The sequence below is a fragment of the Hipposideros armiger genome, unplaced genomic scaffold (genome assembly GCF_001890085.2).
Source record: "Hipposideros armiger isolate ML-2016 unplaced genomic scaffold, ASM189008v1 scaffold_691, whole genome shotgun sequence".
NCBI classification, from domain to species: Eukaryota; Metazoa; Chordata; class Mammalia; order Chiroptera; family Hipposideridae; genus Hipposideros; species Hipposideros armiger.
This window is the reverse complement of record NW_017732041.1, coordinates 806456-833879: the sequence shown is the minus strand read 5'-3', so window position 1 is coordinate 833879 and position 27424 is coordinate 806456. Positions and strand designations below refer to the sequence as shown.

Here is a 27424-nt window from a genome sequence, read left to right as displayed (position 1 = left end):
CCTTAAGTGTCCTTTGGTCAGCTTGCATTGAGGCCTGTGCCAGTCGTCGACAGAGTGCACACTAATTAAGTGGTTCTTCCGCTGGCTGTCTAAGCAGTTTTGGCTCAGTCCCTGCCCTTAGTTGGCAGTGCCTAATAAAAGCTGGCTGATGGGAGGATGATGTAGCCAAGTCTCAAAGGCCTCATCATGGACACACTTTGAGCCTTGCGACATGAGGTCAACTTTGCCACAGTCTTGCATCCTCACTGACTGGGATAACTAACTCCTTCCGGTTCCTTTAGGAATTCCCTCTGGTGTTGTCATCTCTAGAAAACTTTTCCTGATATCTTCCTGCTCTGAGAATGTGTTCCAGACTAGGTTCTCAGGATGCAACCTGGAATGACAGGGGTTTTACTGGGGACTGTACTTGGAAACAACACCTGTAAAGGACCAAGGAAAGCTGTCAGGGCAGAGGGAGGAGTTGACCTGCAGTGCAGGTGCAAGGCATTCTCAGCTGCCCCTGGGGCTGTGAGATGGAGATGGTGCCCAGGAGAGATCCAGTGAGGACCAGGAGCTGTGGGCTGCCCGGGGAGCAGGCATGATCTCTCAGCTAAGGCAGCTTTCTCCGTAGAGGGAGAGGGACACAGCTGTTAGCTGTCAGCAGGCACAGCTCCTGGCAGCTGCAGGCCGAGTGCCTCAAGGCAAAATGGGGATCAGGTGGCAACCCACAGGGTCTCCTTTGCTGATCTATTGAAAAGTCTCAGGGATTCAAGGTGCACGTTGCAGTGGATGGTGACAGTGCATTTACATGTGTGTCTGAGACTGTGGGCACCTCATGACACCATTTGTTGTAGTTCCAGCATCCAATGAAAACATGGCACAAAGTAAGCATGTGATATTTGTCCAATTTAGTGGAGGAAAGGTGTCTGTTACCTCATCATTGTGGTGGGCAGGAAGTTTCATGGGTCATGCGGCCCTCCAAAAACGGGATTTAGAAAATCTTATTTTCAGCCCCGCTCTGAAGAGGCTTTGTAACTTAGGCTCTAGAATTAAAACCCTGGAGGACACATTTTGGGCAAAGCAGGAAGCCTGACAGTGTGCCTGATGAATTGATCATCAACAGGAACAGAGAAACATATGTAGAAAATGGCTCTGCCCAGGAACACTGGGCAGTAATGGCCAGATGCACTCTCTGCATTGTGTTCCCCTCAGCCATTGGGTTTCCACAGACTTGACTCAGAGGCTAGCATTCATGGGGAGCGTTTGTTCAGGGGCCCCTGCTTCCAGCAGGCCCCAAAATCAATAAGCTATTGACTTACCACGGGAGTCAGGTAAGAAAAAGAGTTGAAAGGCAGCAACATCAACAGGAAATAAAACATTTTTATTGAATATCTGTGTAATATGTTAAGTCATTTTTTAACAACAATCAGAAAACTACTGGGGAATTCACTACACGAAGTGAAACAAAATTTAAACCACCTCATCAAAAATGAAGGTAAAATACAGCTAAAGGAGTTGGCTCGTGGGCCACGAGCCGTATGGCAGAAGAAAACACCCCAACATTTCTACAAGATACAGAGAAAACCCACACAGAGAAACACTCAAGCAGGCAGTAAATATACACAAAGGCAACTAGGATCTTTCTAGAGCGTCAGGTTCTAATACTTTACACAGCTTTGTCAGAAAGGTACATGTGGCTTATCTGAGGATGAATCTTGGTCTCAAAGCAGGTTCGGTCACTGACTTGTGAAAGGTGGCGTAGTACCAACTAATTCTATGGTGACAATATCCCATGTCTGGCAGTGTTGGAAGAGAATGCGTTAGTAAGTACTTTAATGCAAGAAAGAATGCGTGTTTGGCAGCTCGAACCTGCTTGTTTTAAAGTGTTTCAGTGTGAAAAACTGAAAGCTGAATACAGTGAAATTAAATGTCAATTTCTGGCATTTAAGGAATTTTAAAAAGTCAGTCAACTCCCTCTCTGGTGGGGTTTGGTCCTTTAAATTGGAAAGATTCTCATTTGACAACTCTGTGCAAACTGATACTTAATCTCACATCATGACGTGTGCATTTTCTGTTATCTATGTTTTTTTACAAAAGCGTGGACCATCCACCCAAGAGGGGGATCTTATTCTTGTTCTGTCCTTGGTGTCTGTCCCAGTTCTAGAGTTTGCTGTGATGGGGCCGAAAGGTCAAAGAGCTTCCCTTTTCTTGGACGAGGCAAGAATAATGACAGGAATTCTAGTGTTGTTTGGAAACTGCCCATGTTCGATGCCTCCCATCAGCCCTTTTTTGAATTCTCTTTGAGTTTTTTTTTTAATGTGGCATGATGCCCTCAAGTCTGAACATCAGGCTACTACTTAGTTTTCCTCCATTTTGTATTGATATTTGTGAAGATCGACCTTCACTTCAGAGCATCACCACTCTCTGTGGCCTAGGGAGTTAAAATGGGCCACAGACGTGAGTGGGAGAATAGACTGGATGCAGTGTGAGATAACAGGCTGCCTTTCCACAGAGGGGTTGTCTACCATCGTGCGGAAAAATATGGAATATTGCACAGTGCTTGACAAAATGCTGTGTGTTCCTCCCCAGTCGGTGAATCTCTCTGGTCCTATGCATAGCTTTTCAGTTCTGAATTGGTCCTGTGTAATGAGAACTGTTTGTGCTACACACACCTTGGGCAGTGCAGTAGAAGGGAATGGCAGTATTGTTTACAATATCACTACGGAATAAATTGAGTGCTATCCACTGAGGAAACTACGTGTCTAAGCACACACGGCAGTCACAGTGTTACACAGAGCAGTCCTTGAAGACGCTTATGGAATGACTAGTAGCTTCATAATAGTGCCATTTACTACATAATAACATTGAAAACATTTAAAAACTCCTCCTACATCAAGCATCTAGAATACATAAGAGGTTGCTTCAGTTTTCTAGAACTTGTTCTTGGTTTTTGTTTCACCTTTTTTTTTTAAAGGACAAATTAAAACTTAGGTAAGTAAAAAGAGCATATAAAAAGATCACTAGCTGTCTGTTTTGGCTTAATTGAAGTGCATTTCAGAACTATATGGCTAATTGTTTATTTTTTTTTCATCTTCTGATGGGATTACAATACTGTCTGTTTACCACAAAGTAATTTTGTGTAATAAGCACAGATTGCTGTGTTAAAAATATTCTGCATTCCTCCTAATCTGGTTTTGTATAATAAAATATTTTGTTACAAAGTCTAGTGTGCAAACCTTTTCAAATTATTAGAGGTGTGAAGTCTGGCATAGAATTCACAGGATGCAAGTTTTGTATAAAGGTGATAATGGAGAGCTACTTTTTTTTTTTTCAAATAGTCAGGCAATATTTCAGAAATGCTGCCTTCTCCCGTCTGCTTCTTCCCCCCACCCCATCCCTAAACAAATGCACACACCACGCACGCACACACATGCACACTCACACGCGCACATACACGCGAACACCATCCTGTTGTTACTCTATATGCAGTAATAGGAAATCATTAACTCCTGTTCAGGTGCTTCTTCAAGTGTAAGAGCGAAGCCCTGATTTTAGCTTTGTAAATATATACAGACAGGTGCTATTCTGTTTTGTGGCTATGCTTTCTGGAGACCAGATCATACGAATGCTGCTCAGATTCATACTTAATTTGCCTGTGAAGAAATTATACAAAATTGGATTCACCCACCAAGGATGTGGTTGTAAGTGTATCTTGGTACTCAAGTGATGCGATAGAAAGCTCAAGTTTAAGTTGTCCTTTAAGATGTCAGTTTCACTGTACTAGTGCCTTACAAGTTGATATTTTTGCTGGAATGCAGACGATACTCTATTTACCGTATAATATATTATCAGCTCTCCTATATCTCAGTCAATTTACATAGTTTAAAATAGAACATCTTATTAAAAACATCTAGATATACACAGATTAAGAAACGCTTACGACATACAAATACACAAACTAGAAAGAAATCTGTAGCATACTGGTATATACAACAGTGTGATACAATAAATAATTTCAGTCATGCTCTATCTACACATCATATTGCTTAAAAGAAGAGTAGATTTGGAGGGCAGTGGTATGAGGAAGGGCTCAGGGGCTCTCTACGTTTAAATTTGTGCAAATTAAAACAGGATTCGACGTACCACTGAATTGTGTTAGGAACGCATGGCTGGAAAAATGAAAGGACCCATCTTACTGAGGTATTTACAGATACTGGCTAAAGAGCACTATGTGGGCAAATGCAGAAAGGCTTTTTCCTTTACTTCTTGACTGCCAGCATGGCATCAACTTCCTCTTCCACCTGTAGGGTGTGCCACTGGGCGATGGGTCGCCGGGGGTTGGCCAGCATGTCTGACCAATGTCGCAGCTCTGCCCCGGTGCTGTTGTAGCCCACGAAGACCTTGCCGATGGCATCGTTCTTGCCGATCTTGTCATAGTCCAAAACAGTTACCACCACTTGCACTTTCTGAAAGAGCATACAAAATAAAATAGTAGACCGTCAGCTCTAGAGATCCCGCCCTATTGCAAAGCTTCCTTGAGACGTAACCAATCGGAAATAAGAAGAACCAATCTCCAAAGACCAGGACAAGGCTGAAAGTGACTTGACTATGAAAACCTGAGCCATCCCTATTTCGCCATTATTACGTCATCATCGCCGTTATCGTTGTTGTCCTCATCACCTCCTTAACATCTTCAAACTACTCAATAAATGTTAGTTTTTATTCTGTATCTGGCACGATTCTCAATCTTTTACATGAACTACTCAGTTATTTCTCACAATAGATCCTATTAATATTGCCGTTCTATAGAAAGATGCTGAAGCTCAGAGAAGTTAAGTAACCTGCCTGAGATCACATGAGGAACGAGTGGTTTGGTTTTCAGAGTCCGTGCTGCCAACCAACACACTCTGCTGTGTCCATTGTACTCATCTCTAAACCCATTTGTTTCAATTGTCTCATCTGTGAAATTTCTGACATTGGTACTCAGACCATTTCTTTTTTGGGTTACAATTCCCAAAGCAACCATGTACTGCAATCCCATTTTAGGGGAAAAGAGCCAGCATTTTACATAAAACTAATATAGAATTTCAGCTAATCACAGAATGGTTGTGAGTATAAAATGTGAGAGTAGGGTGAAAGTCTTTAAAAAGTAGTAACTAAGTAAAGATACATTCTCTCATTCATACATTCCTCCAATAAACATTTATTAACTACAGTGATGCCACTGACATCAAATGCAAATAACCGTTTAGGCCACATAGGATTTATTTCAATGATTCCATTAGGTTTTGGGGTTTATTTAATAACTCCGTTTTTGAACTGAACTGATGAAAGCAAACCCATACCATTACGATATGAAAGAAACACTTTTAAAAAACACACTTTAGTTCTGCTTCCTAAGGGATGAATTTGCTTAGTTAAAATATGCAATGGCTCCAATCTAGAAATGGAGTGCAAGGATAAAGGAAGAGAGGAAAGTAGAACGCATAACGTTTGGTGGCCAGAGTTAAAAAGAGCAGGACATGTAACGACAGAAGCCAGAGACAACTGGAGCTCCAGCTGGGTTCTGCCCCTTCAGTGCACGGTGTACTCCATGGGCGGCATTCCTGCCCCAATGTGTGGGAGGAGGTGCCCAGGTACAGTTTCAGATCAGACAATGATCACTTCTTAAGGTAGAATGTAGAATGTAAAATGCCACACACTGGCAAGAAAGGAAGCAGACTACTGTTATCCCTTGTGCAACCTTAGATTGATTCCATTGTCAAGGGAATACCTATCCACTGGGTGGTATTTGGAACTGAGAACAGACTCAGCTTGGTGCTGAGACCTTTTGCCATGAGAATTCATCAGGATGCATCTATATTGCAGGGAAGTGGGGGCGGGACATCCGGGACATTGTGAACAAAGATAACAAGGGTTTTTGGAGGTTGGAGTGAATGGTTGGAGAGAGTTTTGATTATTCATCTAGGAATGTATTGGTTAGTAGCCTTCAGGACAGAATATCCCTATGAAGGCCTTGGATTCATTTTTCCAGCTGCATATGTAGTTTATACACATTTTTTTGGGGGGGGGAGGGAGGAAGATTGCAACATTTTCATGTGCTTTTGGAAATTAGCATATTTTGCTTCTCTTATATTTCATAGTGATAGAGACAGAAAGACAGATAATCTTATAACCTCAAGATAAAGGAAACCTAAACCCCTATTAGAGCATGTAAAATGCTCAATTATTTTCTCTAGGGAGATGAAAAGACAAGGAAAGCGGCTTCCTGGGGTGAAGATGGGGGCGGGAAGAAAAGAACAGAACAAATTGACTCGGGAGCAGGGGAAGAGGGATGCAGTCAAAGGCTTGCTCGTTATTTCTGTGCCTGATGTACTCTATATGGGGCTCAGGCTCGCTCTCTCCGGACAAAGTGTTCTCTCCTCCAAAATGCTGCCCCAGAAACCTAGCATATGTCTTGTTTTCAATGTGCTTGATATTTGCATTTGCTGCAATTTATAGTTGAAAAGGGACATTTACTATTTTTTTTAAAGGTACAGACATGTAACTCAAAGAAGGTTTACAACAGGATTTTTCATCTCCATGTGCTGCCTTGTGTTGTTTTGAGGAATTAAGAAACAAAATGCCAGGAGGTGTTAGTTTCCATAGGAAGGAGATGTTAGAATTCAAAAGGGTTCACTGAACAAATATTGCGAAATCAATCATTGCAGCAGATTGAGTGTCTTAGGGATTTGCCAGTGGGTCTAAAGCAGTGAGCTCACTGGTTCGGGCTAGTGAACAAGTGATTGCAGACAGGGAATCAGTGTCCTCTGCAATGTCATTTACTTATATAACAGCTGCTGAAAGTAGATAAGTATGTGCAATTTGTTGCCATGTATGTGAAAAAGGTTAGAAAAAAAAGCATGAACTAATATGAGGATGGTGAGATTACTGATTTTTAAGAAACTGCCCTATACAATACAGTAACTACCAGCCACATGTGGCTGTTCAAATTTAAATAAATTAAAATGAAATCAAGTTCCTTGATCACATTAGTGACTGAAGTCTCATTACCCACAAGTGGCAGGTGGCTACCGTTATGGATAGCATGGATGATAAACATTTCCATCCCCACAGAGTTCTTTCTATTGGACAGTGCTGATTTATAGATTGCTTTAATCTTATCATTAGATCCATTTTCTAATAAAATGTTAATTTGAAAAAGAGACAACATCAGCATTGTGAATAATAATGATGGGAACCATTTACTGAATGTTCTTATGTGCTTGGCACTGTTCCCAGTACTTTTATATGCATTATCTTACTTTATGTTGATTGTTATTATCCCTATTTTATATTGAGGAAATTCTAAACCTCAGTTTTCTTATATGTAAAATTGGGGTAATAATGGAAACTCTTTCACAAAGTTATTATAAGGATTAAATGAGATTATGCATGGAAAGTGCTTAATTTGGGTCTAGGCACTAAATAAATATACAATAAATGTAGCTACTACGTTAGCCTTCTTCATGAAATAAAGGTGTGAATCATTCATAAAATACTATATTCTAAGAATAGATTAGAAGTAAAAATATGCAACTAACGAGGGTTTGCTGACTTTTGTTATTCTGGACCTTCAGAAGGTTCCAGGTTGTGTAGTCGTGAGGCCTCCCCTTCATTTCTCCTTCAAATTACTGGCAAATGTTTATATTACTCAAAAAATGGACCCACATGAATTATTTAATAAAACAAAAGTAGTGTTGCTTTAAACAATATGACTCTCTGATATCTATTAAAGATTAGTAAGAAATAGCCCATAATTATTGGATGTAAATTTTGGATTCCAGTAGTTTCACTGGAAATGAGGTGAGGAAACATTCAATGTATTTAAAAATTACTAAAAGATCATATACTGTCATATGTAGCATCCTATTTTAACCACAAGTTCTTTTAATAGAATACTTCCTACCATAACAATTTTTATCTAGCAAATTAAGATTCCATCTTTACAAAAATATCCATCCACTCCAACTCAGAAACAGGAAGCTGAATTTAAACAATTAAAAATACAACTAAGCCTATTTTTTAAATTGTGAATTGTCTTTTAATAATAAAAGATTAAAGATGCATATTTAGCACCAACCAAAATATTTCTCTTACCTGTTTTGGTTTTTTTTTTCCCCCCCGCTATAAAGATGTGATAAGGAGAATTACATATTATGGCCTGGGAGTAAATAGTGAAAGCTCATTTGCTCTTGGCCTTCTACTCTTTGTGAATGTATTTATTAGGTTAGCAGAGTTGTTCTGTTGATTTGCTTTTTCCTACTTTACTTTTGCTCAACAGAATGCCAGCTGTTTGGGGCTGATGATTTAGCACATCCTGTGCTGTATGTTTTATCTTTTTCTTCTTGATTAGCTTGAGCGTCAAATGTGCATGACAATAAGAATAGCAATTCTAATGGAAGACACGTGCCCTGATGATTTACAAGGCCTGTGTGCTTAATTTATGTGGTTTGAAGAGATGAAGTTGGATGGGAAGAGACAATTGTGTTTGACATTACCTGGATTTGCTCAAAGGGTACTTCAAAGCTGAATGACTCATTGTAGTAGGGGTTAAGTGTGTTCTTTTTAATTGTTGTCTTTTTCTTCTTCAGCCTCTTGCCGTTCTGCATCAGATGAATCTTCACATAAGGATCTGAAAAACAGGAACAAAAACTTGAGGAGATCAGAGACACATATTTTAGATTCTAATTGAGCTTATAAAAAGACCAAGTCTTCCCAACAGGAAAATAATTGTATGGCATATATTTAGTACTTTTAGCATTCATATTTTTTTTTGGGGGGGAGGGAAAAAGTGTGTTTTTTCCAGGACCCTCCAAGTCAAGTAGTTGTTTCAATCTAGTTGTGGAGGGCACAGCTCAGTGGCCCAGGATCGAACCAGCAACCTTAGTGTTATGAACACGGTGCTCTAACCAACTGAGCTAACCGGCTACCCCAGCATTTCATATTTAATTGAAAGATTTAAAGTAACCTATGGGCCATACTTTTTGCCATGGTAGCATTAATATTTATAGTTGGATTTAGGAGAGGAGAGCAGTGGTGTGTTGGTAAACCAGCTCTTTAGGCAAAAACAGACTTGACACGTAGCATTTGCCAATGTCCACGGTATTGACACTCTCAGGATAGCTGGTTTCAAGCTACTAACAGTGTAACAACTGGCTTGCTAAATTCCTGAACATTTAACAATTGGCCCTTGTGAGCTGGCAAAGACTGGCTGCAGTGTACCAGTGTATAGGAATAACTCTCGATAGAGAGAGGACAAAAGAGCCATTTCATTCATTCATTTATTCATTTACTCAATCAATGCCAATTAGGCCTTAGGGATATAGTAATGAACAAAACAGACCGTCCTTGTGTGCAGGGTGGAACTTTAGACTTGTGGGGGAAATAGACAATAGGCTTGTAAAGAAAAGAAATGCCTATGAAATTATAAGTTGAGAAGACTGCTGTAGAAGAGCAGAATAAAGATCTGATAGAGCCTACCAGCATCAGAATGATGGACCTAAGATGGGAATGAAACTCTTAGATCACTCAGGTAAGGCCTCCTTGTGGAGGTAACATTTAAACTGGGATATGAATGTTGAAGGGCGTGGGTGTGGAGAGATGATTCAGGAGCTGTGCCTGAATGTCCCCTAGGTAGACTGTGTAGAGAGAGCTTCAAGGGTTCAGGGAAGAAGAAGCCATTACACACAGAGGTAAAATGAGAAAAGGAGCAGAAAGGTTCCTTTAGCAGTTTTCTCCAAACCCCATTAGGTAACAGTAAAGTAATAAGTAAGTCACTGGAGAGGTGAGATTATTTTCATTTACAGTTCTCAGTGCTAATGGATGAGTAACAGATATACTTTTGGGTCACCAAGAACCAATGCCCAAAATCTCTCTACTGTTTTCTTAAACATTTTCCTGCTTCATATGTAATGCATCTTCGTTATAAAAAAAAATTAGGAAGCAATGATAAACAACAACAAAAAGAGAAACATTTAAATCATCCATGATTTTACTCCCTTAAAGTAACCACAGCTAAGCCTTCCGAAATGTCTTTCCTCTCTTTCAGAACATGTAGAGCTGGGAGGAACTTGACAGATAATCTCGTCTACCCACATATTTTTAGAAGACAAAACTGCAGACCAGAAAATGTTGTTTTTATTCCTCCCTCCCTATTAGTAGAACATAACCCCTGAAAGACAGAAATTTGTTCTCTGCCATATTCACTGTTTGAATTTACTAAACAGTACCTGGGACTGTTCAATTTTTGTTGAATGAATAAGTGGAACTTCTTTAGGCTCCCATAATCTGAGTCACCTTACTCTCAGTCCTGTCTGCTCATTGCCCCAAAGCCCACATGACTTGGATATGTGTAGTTTGGGGTTTTGTTTTGTTTTTGGTTTTAATGCTACATCCAGTCAAGGAGCTTGTGGTGAAGATTTTCATCAGAATGAAGAATACCTTTAAAAACCAGACCTAGAGATGGGAAACCAGGTCTGCCAACTAAATATAGCTTGCCAGTTAAAAAAAAACACAATTACTGCAAATAATTGCAAAGGAAGGGAAAATATGGCCTTAAAAATTTTTTTTTTAAATTTTGTTCTTTTTTACTGATCATCTATCTTGCTGTTCATAGCAAAGGTTGATTTTTGGTCCAGAGGCCTTGCTTGCTTTTGAAGTTCCTGGGCTTCTCCATCCCAACCCCTTGTACGTCTACCCAATGGTGACGTCTCCAGGGGCTCCTTGGCACTGACTAATACTCAAATACTAAATACTCCAAGTCAATGTTTCTGCCTCCTGTTTGTGTGTTGAAACTTCAGCCTAACTAAGGCACACGTTTCCTAAAAAAAAGCACAATGACTATTTATTCATTTAATACAAGTCAATGACAAGGAAATTCCTTTTGCGTCTGCCATTTGAGGAAGCAGATTAGAAACCCAAGAAAATTTTGGATTTCAGTATGAACTCTGATGTGATGTGATTAATGCCTTGGGGAGAACAAGGTTCTCTAGAAAGGGCGATCAGCCGAGTCCTCACTGAGGAGGCCAGGTTTGAGCTGAGGGACGAATGACAGGAAGGAGGCAGCCATTTGACAACGTGGTGGAAGCCTGCACCTGCCCAAAAGAGCAGCACACATGAAGGCGCTAAGGTGCATGGGCTTTCGCGTGTATGTGGAACAAAAAGAAGGCAAGGGGAGAGGGGTAGGTGGCGAGATCAGAGGGGTAGCTCTGCTCACCTGCGACTTTCATAAGCAAACTCTGCCTATTCTGACAATGATTCAGAGGTATTCTATCATTTCATGATACTTAAAAGAGCGGACGGAGAGCTAGAAGAGAAGCAGGCTTGGACCTGTCATGAACAGGTGGTATCGTCTCTGCCTTTGCATACATACTTTGGATACATACTTTGGAGGCAAAATTCCTTCCCATCATGCTCATGACCAAAGCTGACACTAACTCAGAGATCCTATTCTTTTTTCATGCAGCTTCATCGAGCTATACTTGACATAACATTGTGTAAGTCTAAGGTGTACAATGTGATGATTTGATGTGCGTATGTCTTGTGAAGTGATTAATAAGCTTAGTTAACACATCCATCACCTCATGTAATTACAATTTTTTGTGTGTGTGTGTGTGTGGTGAGAACATTTAAGCTCTACTCTCTTAGCATCTTTTAAGTATAAAACATAGCATTGCCAATTGTAGTCACCATGCTATATATTACATCCCAAGATCTTTTTCATCTTATAACTGGAAGTTTGTACCCTTTGGCCAACATGGCATTTTCCTCATGCCCCCATTTCCTGGCAACTACCACGCTACTCTCTTTTTATGAGTTTGGCTTTTTTCATAGATTCCACATATCAGTGAGATAATGCAGTATTTGTCTTTTGCTGTCTGACTTATTTCACTTAGCATAAAGCCCTCAAGGTCTATCCATGTTGTTGCAAATGGCAGGATCTACTTATTGTTTTGTGGCTGAATAATATTCTATAGTGTGTGTGTACGTGTGTGTGTGTGTGTGTGTGTGTATTCACATTTTTTAATCCATTTATTCATGGATGGGCACTTAGTTTGTTTTCCTCTCTTGGCTATTGTGAATAATGCTGCAGTGAACATGGGGACTGCAGATATTTCTTCAAGATAGTGATTTCACTTCCTTTATATACCCAGAAGTGGAATTGCTGGAACATATGGTAGTTCTATTCTTAATTTTCTGAGGAACCTCCATACTGTTTTTCACAGTAGCTGCACCAGTTTATATTGTCACCAATAATGCACACGAGTTCCCTTTTCTCCACATCCTTGCAAGCACTTACTATCTCTTATTTTTTTAATGATAGCCATTTTAACAGGTATGAGGTGATATCTCATAGTGGTTTTGATTTGCAGTTCCCTTATGACTAGTGATTTTGAGCACTTTTTCATGTATTTGTATGTTTTCTCTGGAAAAATATCTTTTTAGAGCCTTTGCCTATTTTTAATTGAATTATTTGGTTTTGAGTCCCTGCCCCCCCCCTTTTTTTCTTTTGAAATGTATAAATTCCTTATATATTTTGGATATTAACTTCTTATCTGATACATGGTTTGCAAATATTTTCTCCCATTCCATAGGTTGTTAGAGGTCTTATTCTTTATCAGCTTTTGTGCTTGGGTAAGTCTTGACTGTGTAAGGCTGGTATGTTATGTACCCAAGGTGGGCATATTTGAGGGTCTCCTTGGTCCAGGTATCTGAAGTTTTTGATTGCCTCTCCATTTTCTCCAGTCTTCTTCATTTGCATTTGCTCCTTGATTGGCTTGATTTCCCAAGTGTCCTCTAGTTCTTTCATTGCACCGAAGTCTTGTCCTAAATTCTGCTTCTTTGGAGATGGCCCAAATCCCTTGATTAGTTCACTAGTAACTTCTTCTGAGATCTAGACCTTACTCCTATCTTCTTAACTATGGCTGAGTCTTCTAAATGGAAATAAACCCTCCTAACTGAGCCACACCCATGCTATAAGGATGCACATTTTACAGTAAGGGTCACCTCTTTTGCTAAGTAGAGCTCTGTATAATTAAATTTGTTCTGTTTTAGGGGCTGTTTCATAAAGCAAATCATCATCAATTCAGAATTTCTTGGTGGCTTAGAAGTCCTGGTCCTTGCATAACAGGACATAATTTTATGGAAATGGCAAAACAGGCTGTAATGAGACTCATTAAGGTTTAGCTTTTCCTGACTACAACAGCTGGACCCCATGTGTGGCACCTAAACTTCCACTAGGTCTTTGTAAACATGTAAATAGCACGGGGAAATGTGTGAGCTATAAAATTAGGCCATTGTCCTCAGGGATTTCATTTCTCTATGGCTTCATCGCTTCATCCTGTTCCCAAAAGAAGCACTATGGACCACTTCATCCTTGAGATAACGACCCTTCTTCAACAACATTTAGATAATCCCTGTTGCCACTGAAACAAGTACAAGACTTGGGGCACTTTGCTTCTTTTATTTGTTTAACTTATCTTAAAAAAAAGGGATAGGGTCTCTTTGTTTTTCTAACTTTGGTAGAAAGGAAGGCCTCTTTTCTGAGGTCTTATCTAGTCTCTCATCATGCATGACTGTAACTTTCACTTCTGGAAAACAATGGACTGGACTCAGAAGGAAGGTTTTTCATTCCCAGTAACAAACTGCAGGTACAGTGAGTAAAGATTCATCACCTCATTTTGGATGATTTTCAGGTTTATGGTTTGGTTTCATTATTGATGTAGCGTGGCTACCCTTCAGTAACCATTTGTCAGGCTTTTTTTTTTTTTTATCTGCAATCAGTTTAACTGGACTTTATCTCCTTTCTGTCGTAATAACTGTTATGACTTAGAAGTTTTTCAGGGCACTGTAATGAATCACCCTCAAACTTTTATATGTTGACAAGCCTTTTTAATATACAAAATTGGGGTTTTTGTTCCTACCGTTCTTAATTATGGCAGGGTGAATAATAGCTCCCCAAAAGAATGTCCACATTCTAATCCTCAGAACCTGTGAATATATTAACTTGTACGGCAAAAGGGACTTAGCAAATGTGATGAAAGTTAAGGATCTGGAGATGAGAAGATTATCTTAGATCATCAAAGATGGCCTGATGTAATCATGTGAGTCTTTCAAAATGGAGACCCTTTCCCGGCGGTGCTCAGAAAGACTTGTGGCAATAGAAGAAGGGTCAGAGACATGCTACACTGCTGGCTTTGAAGATGGAGCAGGGGGACCACAAGCCACAGAATGCCGGTGGCCTTAGAAGGTGGAAAAGGCAAGGGAATAGATTCTCACCTGGAGCCCCCAGAATGCAATGCCACCCTGCTGACACATCGATTTTAGCTCAGTGATACCTGTGTCAGATTTCTAACCTTCAGAAATATAAGATACTAAATGTGCTGTTTTTAAAACTAAGTTTGTGGTAGTTTATCAAGGCAACAGCAGAAAATGAATACAACTAAAGTTGAAGAGAGGGTTCTTCTGTTTATCTTTCAAGGTTTGAGGATGAGGGTTAAATTTAAATAGATCTAGAAAATGAACTTTTGGAAATAATTGATATTCTTTCCAATCTCCTAAAAATGATTACTCAGTTCTTGAAAGCAAAAATCTTCCAATAGTTTATCTTTTTAATTAAAAAATTGTTAACTAGAGCATACAATCAAAGATGAATAGTTATGTGCAGATGTTTCAGGATTCATGGTAAAATTCATGAAAATGGATGAAATGTTAGCTGAGAATAATTTGTAAAGTAAGATCTATCATAAGATTTAAGATAATATTCCTTTATATTTGTAGAGTACTTTAAGGTTATAAATGTTTTAAGTTTTTTTATCATCTCCTTTAATCTTTACAACAACCCCAGTGAGGAAACTGGGGTTCAGGAAGGCTGTTCCCCCCCCCCAACCAATCAGACCAGGGTCTTCTGACTCTGAATCTCTTGCTCTTTGTGATATGCTGGGAAAACAATTTAGTATAGAGTTTATAAGCACAGTCTCTGGAGCCAAACTAACTCAAATCTTGGGTTTGCCACTAGCTATGCTGTCTTGGACAAGTTATTTAAACTCTTTGTGCCATAGTTCCTTCAACTTCAATTGGTGAGAATGATAACTAGCTCATAGGGTTGTGAAGGTTAAATTGAGTTACCACATGGAAAGTGCTTCAAAGCGTGCCTGGCATATGTTATTATTAACTGTTATCAAAGTTTTGTGAAAGGAATGACATCTACATCAGCATCTACATATCAGACTCCCCTCTAACTCACTTTCCTGAATTTGTGTCCACCGTTAGCAAGTGGGGGAAAGTCTTTCCATTTCCTGCAGAAGTAAGCCAAGCTGCCCCAAGTGCCAGATTTCTTCCAAAAAGAAGTACGTATGTCCTCTCTAAGCAACTGGGTCACTAATGAAGAATTTAATGAAGAATTTAATCATGAATGAGATGAAGGAGAAAGGGAGAGTCTCATTCATTATGCATGCATGCATGTATGAGGTGGTCCTGAGGTGTGAGATGGGAAACTAATTCAACATCTTATACAGTTTTCTCCCACTCCTGAAGTCAGTAGATTAAATTACACAGAGCTGAAGAGTTAAACTTGAGAGTTCCAAGTGTAAACTTATTACTGAGGCTGTAGGATAATGTGAGTCAAAACGATGATTTATTGAGCTTTCTTTTCAGATATGGAGGCCAGCTCATGTTGACACACTTAGGCATATTATGTATAAAGCATCTATTTTCCTTATGCTGATTAAAATGAGGAAACCAAAGAAAGAAGCTTTTAAATTGGTTGTTGTTGCTGCTGCTGGGGATAGGGTAATACCTATTGGTTATTGGAAAAGGGTAATATCTATACCTCATCCCTTATTTTCTGTTAATTCCTTTCCACCATGAGAAAATTTTAGTCTTGTTTCTTCCTTCTGGTTTCCACCTAGCCTTAGAACTCCTCCTTTCTTTTTTTTACTGTTTCCTATCCAAAGTGGGGAATAGGAAATCATTGTATTACAGCTCCAGTGATTTGATTTGCTGTCTTTTATTGTACGTCACCACCAAATCCGTGAGACTTGGAAGCACTGACTACGCCATGTGAGGATCCCAGGGTCCCAGGATGATGACCAGACAAATGCTTTGGTCTCCATGGCCATTTTCAGGGATCAGGATATAGACCTCATTTGACAGCTTTTGTGATTGCTTGGTCAGTTCCAGCGTAGGAGCTGGAACGACAATTTTACAGCTCTGCCAGTGGGTAGCTCCTTCTGAATATAATTCATGGATGACATAGCCTAGGGTCTGGTATCAATATTTTAGTTTATTTTGTCCTTATTTGACATTAATTTTGAGTGGAAATCCTCTCACATAAGTATCCCATATTAATTGGTAGGAATTTCCTTTCTGAAGGGTTTCTTCCAATGACCAATTCCTAGGAGGCTGATTTAGCCCTGATGCTCCGATATTTAGCTCTAGAATGAGTGAGCTATCACTCCCCGCTGTCCTTCAGGCACTGCATCCCATCCCACTCACCTGCCTCTGATATTCCCTGGATAAAATTAATCTGACATCCTCTTTCGGTCAGGGAGTAAGAAAGGTGATGACATATATGTGCCCCTATTTTTCTATTGTTTCAGTTACCATCCTTCTCTACCATCTACCATGCTGTTCAAAGGCTTGGCTGATTTGGTGACTTTGTTATGGGGGTGTTGGAAATGGGGAGGTTGGGTATGGCAATCAAAATAAATCCTAGAAGTTCTCTCTATTCCAGATTATTATTATTATTATTATTATTGTTTTAGCTTAAAATTTTATCTGGTGTAATTTTTTAAAATTAAATTTATTGGGGTGACAAAGGTCAACAAAACTACATAGGTTTTTCAAGTGTACAATTCTGCAATACATCATCTATCTATCACATTGTGTGTTCTCCACCTAGAGTCAGGTCTCCTTCCATCACCATGTATTTGACCCCCTTTACCCTCTTCTCCATCTCCCATCCCCCCTTACCCTCTGGTAACCACTAAGCTGTTGTTTTTGTCTATGAGTTTTTGTTTCTTTATTTGCTTGTCTTGTTCCTTTGTTGCTTTCAGTTTTATATCCCACATATCAGTGGAATCATATGGTTCTTGACTTTGACTTATTTCCCTTAGCATAATAATTTCAAGGTCCATCCATTTTGTCGCATATGGCATTATTTCATCTTTTTCTTATGGCAGAGTAGTATTCCATTGTGTATATATACCACATCTTCTTTATCCAATCATCTATCAAAGGTCACTTTAGTTGTTTCTATGTCTTGGCCGCTATAAATAACACTGCAATGAACATCGGGTACATATATCTTTACAGATAAATGTTTTCAGATTTTTGGGGTAGATACCCAGGAGAGGGATTGCTGGGTCATATGGTAATTCTATTCTTAATTTTTTGAGGAACCTTCATACTGTTTTCCATAGTGGCGATACAAATTTACATTCCCATCAGCAGCATATGAGGGTTACTTTTTTCTCCATAACCTCTCCAGATAATTGTTGATACCACCTTAGCTGGCATTGTCCACTTTTTATGGACTAAATGTTTGTGTTCTCCCAAAATTTATATGTTGAAACCCTAAACCCCACTGTGTTGGTATTAAGAAGTAGGATATTTGGGAAGGAGTGGTCATGAGGGTGGAGACTTATAAGAAAGTATATGAGAGAGATGATTTCTTTGCTGTGTGAGGATGCAATGAGAAGACAGTTGTAAACCAGGAAGAGAGCCTTCACCAAGAACCTGGCCAGGATGGCACCCTGATCTCACATTTCCAGCCTTCAGAAATGTGAGAAATAAATGCTTGTTGTTTAAGCCACTCAGTCTATGGGATTCTGTTATAGTAGTTTAGCAGATTATATAATGCAGATTATATAATAGCACTATTTTTGCTAAATATTCCCTTGTTTCCTTCTTTTTCTCTTTGAACATGAGCTGACCCTTCTTTATTTTCTTCTTTCCCTTCATCTGCCCCAAGACTCTCAGACATATTTCATGAGCTTAATCACATTTGCTATTATTTTAACATGTAATAGGATTTTTCTCTATATTACCTTTCTCCAATGTTCCACAATGCAACCTTATGCTCCAATATAATTGCTACTTTGGTTAAGCAAAGTGTCTAGCCACAGAGTCTGGTGCTGGAATGCAATGTTTACTAACACTGGTGTCACTGGCATGGTTTTAACATGTAGAGATACATTCCCCATGTCTAAAATATAGAGTAAACTTAGAGGAAAACTTTGGAATTAAATATAAAATTCCATAAGTGGTTTTTCTTCAATTATAGGGACAAAATGGGCAAGCTTTGCAGAAATATAAGTACAGCCTATATGCTGTACTATAAGGTCCTAACCACCTCAGCTCTTCTTTGATCCTTCAGACAAGAAACCTACCGAGCTCATTACCTTCTCTCCTTCTTTAAAGCCTGTTCTTGTGCCATCATTCCAGCCTCTCGTACCAAAAAGTTAGAAACTTTGGGGCCATCTCTACCTCCCATGAATACCGGGGGTGCCAAAAAAATGTATACAAGTGGACACTTTGGTCGACATTGCTCAAGCAGTAGTTTGCCATCATCAGAAGTGTCTGAACGCTGATGGTAGCCACTTTGAGCACTTCTTGTAATTGCAGTAGTCAAATGTGACTTGTAGTCATCTTTTGTTATTGGTATATGTTGAGTGTTATGATTTAAATACAGTTTTCCTTTTTAAAAATGTGTATACGTTTTTTTGGCTTCCTTTGTATATGGCCATTCTGCCAATTTACCTTCATATTGTCTTTGGTTGGTTCCCTCTTTCTAACTTGTCACATTTCAAAATCAGAAATTCAATCTCTCTTGTGACTGTGCCTTCAAGCCATTCTTTATATAATTGCTAAAACTATATTTGACCACACCATTTCCCTCATTAAAAACCTTTAGTAGCTTAACAACAACAAAAAAATCCAAACTCTTCCGTGGCATTCACCACCCCATGCTAACTTACTCCTTTAATTTTCACAAACTATGCTCTATTCATGGTTGATAGTCATTATTCCTCACGGAGAACTTAAAATGCTATGTCCTTTAGCCTGAAATGCCATTTCTTTCTTTTCCCACCTCATCCCTGAAGATGTTACTGATGATTTTCTCAGTCAGAAACTTTCTCTTTGAAAGACGAATCTTTCTCTGCCCTGCAGCATTTTCTTTTGCATGATTTTGAAGAACATATCTCACTCTTTTCTGGTATTGGATGACTTCTCTGGTAATCTCATAACATAAAAACAATATTCCTATGGGAAAGTGTGTTTTGAATTCAGAACTATTGGCTTCAAGATGCATTTTGGGAAGACCACCCACTTGTAACATGGGAGCTTTTTCCATTACTATTCCATACTCTATTACCCTAGCACATGGTCACCCCCTTCTTCCCTTAGGCAATTCTAATGTCACATTATGCTAACTTCATAGAAATATAATTGCAAAACAGCTGGCTGTAAGCAATGATCCTTTTGTGTGAGATATAAAGAAGCCACTCAAGGCATTTTGTATTTACAATGAAAGCTTGAAAGCAGCAGTTCAAAGCCAAATAATGTAAGATGCCTGCAGTTTTCATTTTGACAATTTTGCATAATTATACTATCTTCTTTCTTAACTACCACAATGACCGTGGGCCCTTGTAACCATGCCTTTCCATTTCAACGAAACTTCTCTTGATAAGAAATAGCCTCATTTCAGCTGTTTTGTTCAATCCTGAGCCAGTACCCAGCTTCTGAGTAACTACAGTTATTATTCCTTTCATCTTGTTTTCTTTGTGTACTGTTCACAAAATTTCAACTTATAGTGTTGGATGAAGAAAGTAATATTTGCATAATTAGGGTTCTGAATTCCAAGTGACTGCAAACACATTTTAAAATAGTACAGATTATAACAGTCACTGGCTGGCTTTTATGATGGAAAAGTTCAGAAGTAGGGCTGCGTGGAAAAGATTGTTAATTGTCCCCTAAAACGGATTTCCCCTTCTTTTTTAGCAATAGAATTGAAGTTTTACTTGGCCACCGGAGAAATATTTCTCCCAGATTCTCTAATGACTCAGCATGACCAATTGACTAACTTCTGGCTGGCTATTGGAAATGAATGGAAGTGATGTATGTAAATTCCACAGCTTATCCTTAAAACAGTGGTTCTCATGGGGTGCTATTTTGCCCCCCAGACACTTTGCTATGTCTGGAAACATTTTTGATTGTCATAACTTGAGGGTGGCGTGATATGGACATTGAGTAGGTAGAAGCCAGAGATTCTGCTAAACATCCTACAATGTATAGGATATCCCTCAACAGCAAAGAATTATCAGGCCTCAAATGTCAATAGAGCTGAAATTGTTAATCCCTACTTTACAATAAGCTTCATGCCCTCCACTTTTCCTTTTTATCCCCCTTGCAACTGAAACATGTGATGGGAGAAGATTGAACCAGCTTTTACCTTGCAACATGAAAACAATACTCTAGGCCAGGGGTTGGTAAACTTTTGAGACAGAAGAGCCGCCAGGGTTCAGCAAACTGGGGCTCGCGAGCTGCAGGCTCTGAAGTAAAATTGAAAATGAAAATAAAACTATCATAGTTTCATTTATAAAAATTTTAAAGGATGTCATTCACATAATGGTGATTATGTAAAAATATATTTATGGCTCTCGAATAATTTTTAAATTGTTGTGAGGGACAGAATTGGCTCTTTCAGGGATTGGCAAACTTTTGAGACGCAATGTACCCAAAGAGCCGCATGTGGCTCGTGAGCCGCAGTTTGCCAATCCCTGCTTTAGGGGAATGAACAAGATAGGAACATCCTGGGGCCAGCCAAGTGGCTCAGTTGGTTAAGAGCTCACTCAAGAGTTTGAGCTCTTAGCATCAGCGGTTCGAGTCCCGGCCCGAGCTGAGCAGCCGCTGAGCTGCCAATAGGCAGCAGGATGGCTTAGCTTAAAAAAAATAATAATAAAAATAAAGATAGGAACATCCTGGGTCCCTCGTTAACCTCACAGCTCCAAACTGCCTACCAATCTTGCTCAGCCACACACTTATAGACATCAAGGTGATAGGAATGCTATCTTTTTGAGCCACTGTATTTCGGAGTCTTTGTTATAGCAGTTCAGACTGTTCCCTATCTGATACAGATTCAACCATATCAGCAAGGTCCCAGGTTTGCCTGTGTCTCTGCTCTGTTTTCTGTGGAGTCCTCCTGAAATTCCACATGGTGGCCTCCTTAAGACATTCTAAACTTTCCTCTTAAGGATGTAAATGACTAAATCAGAACAAGTCTCTTGTCATCACCCTATACCACCCAAGGCAATAGAGTCTATATCAGAACGCCCAGGAAAAGCCCAAGTTCAGTCCTATTGGACTAACACGGAGGAAATAGCTACTCCATATTAGTTCTGGTGGTGAAGAGAATGTGACGAGCTAGGTTGGCTTAGTTCTAGGTCCATCTGCAAACCAATCAGGAGGGCCAGAATCCTACCTTTGGAGTCAGGGGTAGGCTCAACTCTATTCCACGCAGAGGCTAAGAATAGAATGCAGTGGTTCCCTAAACAGGAATTAGGAGGCTCTACCTAGCGAGTGGAGATTGGAAGTTGGGAGGCAACCAGCCAATGTTTATAGAGTTTCTTAATCTAGGGCCCCTGGGATTCCATCTCTGTCTGGACTTGGACATGTGCATACACTTATTTGTAGAGAGACATTCCTTCCCACTTGAGGTTAGCTTCTTAGGAACGAGACACCAAGCACTTAGATAAAGTGGACCAGTAGTAGCAGAGACAGCAGAGTTAAAACATGGCAGGTTTAGGATTAAGAGATTCTTTACCCACTGCAGCGTTTTCCTGTGCACTTATTGCATAAGTCTATTTCATCAGTAAGCCAATCATGTAACGGTATACAAATAATTAATTAGTAATAGGGTTCACAGAGCAAACAATTTCCATTTCCATCACTGGCAGTTATAACACATTTACATGAGGGTGGCTTGCTTGCTTTCTTTTTTTTTAATAAGTAATTTACAAGTACTTAGAGAAGACTACATTGCAGAGCTTGTGTCCTGATAATTTAAAGTGCTCCCTGTAATGTGATAGTAAGGATGCAGCATTAAAACTATATTCTGGGAAAATGTTCTATGTGAGCACACAATTTAAAAATGAATTTACGTTAGTGTTTTCTAGAAGAAAAGAACATTCCATAAGTGACTGCCACAGAGAAAATCAACCTCATGTTAATGAGACAGATCATAAAATGGCAAAGGCTGACTTGGTTCATTAATGGTGGCAGAGTGTTTGGAGAAGACAAAACCATACATGCAAAAAGCTATCATTATGAATTAAATGGAAAGCATTTTTGGTTGTGGTGGAGGAAGCCACCAACTTCCAACTGTCATTTCTAATGTTGCCAAATGGGCTGTATGTGACTGCCAGTCGTGACTGAAATACAGGGATGTGTGTACAAAAACTGGAGAACAGGGATACAGCAAAGAAAGATTTCACAGATGTGGCGTGTTTCTGGGCAGGTGAAAGAGCAGCATGAAGGGTGAGCTCCACACTGGTAGAGGAGGGAGTACACGATGTTTGCAAAAATCCAAATATTTTCTGCTCAGTTTTTAAGGTGAAATTCTTTGTCTATAATTCAACCCTCTTTCCCCTCTACTTTGGAGAATATTTTGGGAAGGGCAAATACGTGACAGTAGGAGGGGTAGTAATTATGTTTGATTTTTTTCTGGATGACTACAAAAAGTTTGGTGGAATGACCAAGTATAAATTGTTTGTATGTGCTGATTAACAAAAACAAAAACAGTCAAAGGGTTCAGTAAGGCACACAAAAATGCCAATGGCAAATTCTGACTTTTTTTTCCCTGGATATTTGGGCTTAGCTTCTTATTTATGCCAGATGAAAAGCTCCTAGTAAGATATTTCTCTTGTTTTACAATAATATGAGACATTTTTATTTGATGAAATAACATTGGTAACATTGTTACTTGGTAACATTGCTAGGAGTTTAAAGCACACATAAATTGACAAATGGATGCTGCTCCTTATCCACATAGAGATAGTTTCCAGGCAATTCAGCTTGAGTATAAAATGAAAACAATGTGAGAATAGAGATGCTCTTACACATAATATGGCTGAACAGGGTTAGTGCTCTGGAATGGGGTTGGTTACCTCAGGTTCACCCAATTCTCGGGTTGTTTTAGCCAGAATCAATTTTACTCTCAATAACTTCCTATGCATTGCAGCTATGTGCTTTAGAATGTCTATGTGTCTTCTAAACAATCTGCTGCCTAAGCATGAGAAAGTTTATGGACTGAGACTGTCTCAGGAAAATGGAGGAAGAGATTTAGAAATGTTTCTAGATGAATGTCCTCATTTTGAATTGTTTCTAGAACTTGTCAAAGGTCTGGATATGTCTCCTAGTGAGTGAGAAAATGGCCCCTAAGTTTTCTTAGCTGGAAATGTTTCAGTGCTTCATTTTCTGCTTGAAAAAGAAATTTTTTTCATGTCCTCGGGAGGGTTTCTTTCTCTTCACTGTTTCCCTTCCTGCCTTGAGCCTGTGGACTGAGAAGAGGATGAATGATACAGTTTTTATTTCCCCTTTAGAAAGAGATAGTGATTTTAAGACTCATAATGTTGTTGATAATTCATACTTCGTACCTTTGGCTTGAGATTTTATAGTATGAATAATGCATGTCCTGCTTTTTTTTTTTTAAACAAACTTTGAAAACCTTGGTTGCCTTGTTATTAAGTTTCTTTATTTGAATGGTTATTTCCCTTATCCTTCCAGAGAGAGAGTTTATTTTAATTCATTGATGGCCAAATATGGTTCTCATCCAGGAAGCTGTGAAACTCTGTTTGAAATCAGCTGGTGCTCTGCACGTCAACAAGATAAGTAGCTTTGCAGGAGAGATCAACTTCTAGCTTGGTAATTTGGTTTGCTTACAATATTGTAGGGAGAGAATAAAACCAAATTATGGCTTCAATATTATACTGCATCTAGGAAAATGACATGGAGTAATATTCTGTGATGATTTCACTGCTTTTTAAGAGGCAAATTTGGGATTAAAGTCCTAAAATACTAAATCTAAAAATCTAAAATATCAGTATTTCAGATCTCAGTAAAAACTCACAATAATATTATTGTAGTCACTGATTTCTTTGGAATTGACATCACCCAAGATACTTCCTCCCTAAATCTGGGAGAAGTGGCAGTTAAATCTGGGGTGTTAGAGTTAGCTAAATTATTTATATGGAAAATTTGGTTTTTACAAAAGGGTTTAATTCTTTGCAAGATTCCAGAGCTACATACTAAATGGCCACAGAGATGGCCTGGAGGTTATTAATGCTAGGGCTGGTCTTACTTTTCCCACATTTTCTATTTTCTTGAACCACAGACATTCTACAGGCTGACATCTTTCACCTTGATGATTTTTAGCCTAAGATAACTTAAATGGTTATTCCATTTTTCTTGACATTAGTTCTTAGCTCCGTGGTACAGAATTCATCCATCCATCCATCCATCCATCCATCCATCCATCCATCCATCCATCCATCCTCTACTCAGTTACTCATTTACTGAGTATCTATTTTGTGCCAGGTATTTATCTTTCAGGCAGTGTCCTGTTCAATCCTGTCTCCCCATGCTTGTCATAGAGCCTGGCACATGGTAGGGATCCAGTAAATATTTGCTAAATGACTGAATGAATTAGCGACCCATAAAAATCTATGTGGCAACTCTTAGGGAAGAGAGTGAAAACTATAGAAACTGGTTTGTTCTTCACAGAGCTTACAGTTTAGAAGAGAAGACATAAATTCCTGAAAAGTTAAGTTTAAATCAACCCACATATTTTTGTAGTAGGAAGGCTAGCATAAGATAGCATATGCTTTCTTGCTAAAGGATTTGTACAGCAATGATGGTGAGAGGAATTCAGAGCAGACAGACACTTGTCACTCAGTTGGAAATGCTAAGTTTGAATTCAAGGCTCTACACTTAGGGAGTCCAAACAAGTGTCAGAAAGAGAGAACTAACCTTCTGTTAATTCTAAAAATCATTAGCTCTCATGCCTTCTTTTCCCTCCACCTCCACATACGTATGTCCAATTTCAGAAAACATAAATACAGTGATATTTGGATAGTGTTTAGGCTTATATGGAGAGGAAAAGGGGTCAGTAGATGCATTATCTTTCTTTCAACTTCTTTTTTCCTTTGGCTTTTCTAGTTTTCCTGTGCATAATGGAATTGCATGGTTACCCTGACATGATTTTCATAAATAGGTGACCCATACATCTTAAGGTGGTTTAAATGAAATGGAATTTTGCGTGATATGCAGAATTTTATAAATGGTAGGATCAGACGTGCCTGGAACATTTGCAGGACCCAGGTTACGTCTGCAAATGCAAGTCCATGCACCATATGTCAAATTGTTAAAAGTTATAAATTAAAATGCAAGCTGTTAAAATACGTATTTTCTCTTCTCATATCTTGACAAATAGACATTCATGATGACCAGGAAATCCAGTTTTAAACACAGAATTCTCAGACTTCTTGAGGTTCTGTGGTGGGCACGGGCAGGGTGGGAGTGTTTGCTCCCTAATCTACCCTGCCCCATACAACCCTTCTCGCTGTCAGCTCCATTGTGCACAGTAAGCAGTGTGCATATGGAGACGCCCCAGCTGCATGTCCAAGCTTCATTCTCCAGTTCCCCAAAACTGCCCCTTAGCTACCCCTCAGCCGTGGAGTATGCACCTGCCTTCAGGTGGTCATGCTTAGGGAAAAGTTTTCAAAGACCTTGTGGATCAACTTGAGATCATTTCGGTAGGGAACCTTGGGTCCAGGGACCCAGAGCCTAGTCTAGAATGGAGAGTTGGGTGTGGCCTCCAGGTGAGATGTTCTGTTGGTCTTGTAGACTATTTACCTCCTGGAAGTATAGCCTCAGGAGGACCAGAGTGGGGCCCTCTAAACTCTGGGTTTCAGAGCAGGGCCCCTCTTTGCCCATGGCTGAGGGCTGTACTGCATATCCTTCCCAATTGTTAAAAAGCTCTTAGCAGGCACTATACCATTCACTCTCTTTAGTTTATCTCATTTATTCTTCATGACTACCTGAGAGGTAGGCACTGTTACCTCCATTTTACAGTTGAGGAACCCGAGACTAAGTAACTGTTAATATTAGTTATGATAAGGGTCCTGATTCAACATTCATAAGCTTCTAATTCTTCCTAATTCAACATTCGTAAACTTTATCAATTTTAGAATATATACATTGGAGGGATGATTAAAAACATGATATAACTCCTTATCTTATTTCCAACCCAGTAATTATGCTGTGACTTAAATGTTCACATTTCTTAACTAGACCACTAGACCCTGAATGATCTGGCTCATCCCTACATCTCCAGCTTCATCTCTCAGGATGCGTCCCCTCGCTGCCTCTGCTCCAGCCACACTGTCCCTTCAGCACCTTGAATATAGAGTAAAACCTTGGATTGCGAGTAACTTTGTTTGCAAGTGTTCCACAAGATGAGCTAATATTTCTAATACATTTCAACTTGGTAAACGAGCAATGTCTTGCAATACAAGTAGTTTGTTTCCGGAATGAATTATGCTCGCAAACCAACGTATTACTGTACTGTGTTTCATCCCGCTTTGGTGCCTCATGCCTGGAAGGTCTCCTCTTCGTGCCCCCACTCCACATTTAATGAAGCTCAGCTCTAATATTACTTCTTCAAGGAAACCCCGGCTCTCCATTTGGAAACAGCTTCTCTTTTTCCAATCCTTATAAAGGATGGTTATACTCCACTAACAGGATGGCAAATGGGACTCGGTAAAATAGCCGATTTATCCAACAACCTCTTCCCTGAGCTTCTCATCAGAAATACTCTCACGGGTGCTGCTCCAGACTGAACAGAAATTGGCAAAAATTACCAGCTGGAATAATTGTAATGAGTTCATACAATAATTTGCGTTGGATCGCTAGCAGTTAAGGACATGCATTTTCTTAGAGCAGAGGGAATAAAGAAAGCCATGGAATTGTTTTGGAGACAATCTATTCCATATCCTTCTTTAGGAGATTGTGCCCTATTTGTAAAGCAAGTTTATCTAGCAAAAGGCTCTGAAATATGTTTTTCCCTTGAATAACCGCCTGTGGTATGGATGAGGTTAGAACATTCTGTTCTCATTCTTCTCTGTTTAGCTTCAGGGTGGGAAGGGTTGCTTGTGCTAAATGCTAAGTTATCATCTCTAGGAGGGAAGATTAGACGTGGAGGAGGAAACACTCTGAAGCAAGCTCATGATTTGCCTTGAAAATCCAACCAAGAGAATGCAGAGTGAATTAATTTTGTGGCATTATCGGGCAGAGTTGAAGGTCTCTGATTCTGAATCTTGTTGGAAATATTCTGGATGATTAGGAT

At 39.4% G+C, this 27424-nt stretch overlaps 1 protein-coding gene across 3 annotated transcripts in view; it reads right to left on the bottom strand.

Moving 5' to 3' along the window:
- Nucleotides 1–1339: 1339 nt before the first annotated feature.
- The window catches only part of SYT1 (synaptotagmin 1), a 550863-nt gene continuing 524778 nt past the window's right edge, over nucleotides 1340–27424 (bottom strand). For all 3 annotated transcript variants that reach the window (XM_019626840.1, XM_019626838.1, XM_019626837.1), the window contains 2 exons: nucleotides 8520–8653; nucleotides 1340–4445 (listed from right to left, as the gene is read on the bottom strand). In XM_019626840.1, the coding sequence (XP_019482385.1) occupies nucleotides 4239–4445; nucleotides 8520–8653 (341 nt within the window). In that variant the 3' untranslated portion in view covers nucleotides 1340–4238. The remainder of the gene's footprint in view (nucleotides 4446–8519; nucleotides 8654–27424) is intronic.